At 44.7% G+C, this 627-nt stretch overlaps 1 protein-coding gene across 1 annotated transcript in view; it reads right to left on the bottom strand.

Annotated features, from left to right (window-relative positions):
- LOC110032096 (probable carboxylesterase 2) overlaps positions 1-621 on the bottom strand; it is a 2,510-nt gene extending 1,889 nt beyond the window's left edge. The window contains exon 1 of the mRNA XM_020735608.1: positions 419-621. Coding sequence (XP_020591267.1) covers positions 419-530 — 112 coding nt within the window. The 5' untranslated portion in view covers positions 531-621. The remainder of the gene's footprint in view (positions 1-418) is intronic.
- Between the last annotated feature and the right edge of the window lie 6 nt (positions 622-627).

Raw genomic sequence — 627 nt, 5'->3', positions numbered from 1 at the left:
AAAGTCACTGACATATCCAGTGTCTTTTTCGGACCCCAAGAATGGATTGGATCGAAACGACTTTCCTGCTTGGAAAGAAGGCCCCCTTTTTGTCTGAAAGAATCTCTGACCGCACGTCATCTCCATAGCCAATTTTCCAAAGAGGATTCTGAAATCAGAGTTTGGTACTAATCTGATTTCACACGATCCAGGAACTTCCATAACGTTGGCGTGATTCGGTTTGAGCAACGGATCCTGACGTGATACATCTTCGTAATGAAAATGGAGTGGAAACATCATGATGAGTTGGCTTTTCCGGTTTTTTTGAGAATGAGCACTGTGAACTATCCGCTTACAAAATGATAGTGGATCGAACCAAAACTAACGTCACGTTCAGTCAAGTTTATCTGCCGATACCTTTCCCACCCAGGCGATACCTAATCCCGGCGCGAGGACTTCAACATTGAAATCGTGAGGCAAGGTGAGAACGGTAGGCCTATATTGGGAAGGGGAGCTCTTCGTTCAGTGCGAACAAGCGGTATGACACTCATCTCTTTGCTCCGCACCTCTCTTTGAAGTCGAGTCTAACAGAAGTTCTCCTCTCAGTCTATTCAGAAAGAAACAAATTCTACACGACTTGAATTGAAG

The sequence above is a fragment of the Phalaenopsis equestris genome, unplaced genomic scaffold (assembly GCF_001263595.1).
Source record: "Phalaenopsis equestris unplaced genomic scaffold, ASM126359v1 Scaffold000878, whole genome shotgun sequence".
Lineage (NCBI taxonomy): Eukaryota > Viridiplantae > Streptophyta > Magnoliopsida > Asparagales > Orchidaceae > Phalaenopsis > Phalaenopsis equestris.
Note: the sequence above shows the minus strand (reverse complement) of the source record. Positions and strands in the feature narration are given on the sequence as shown.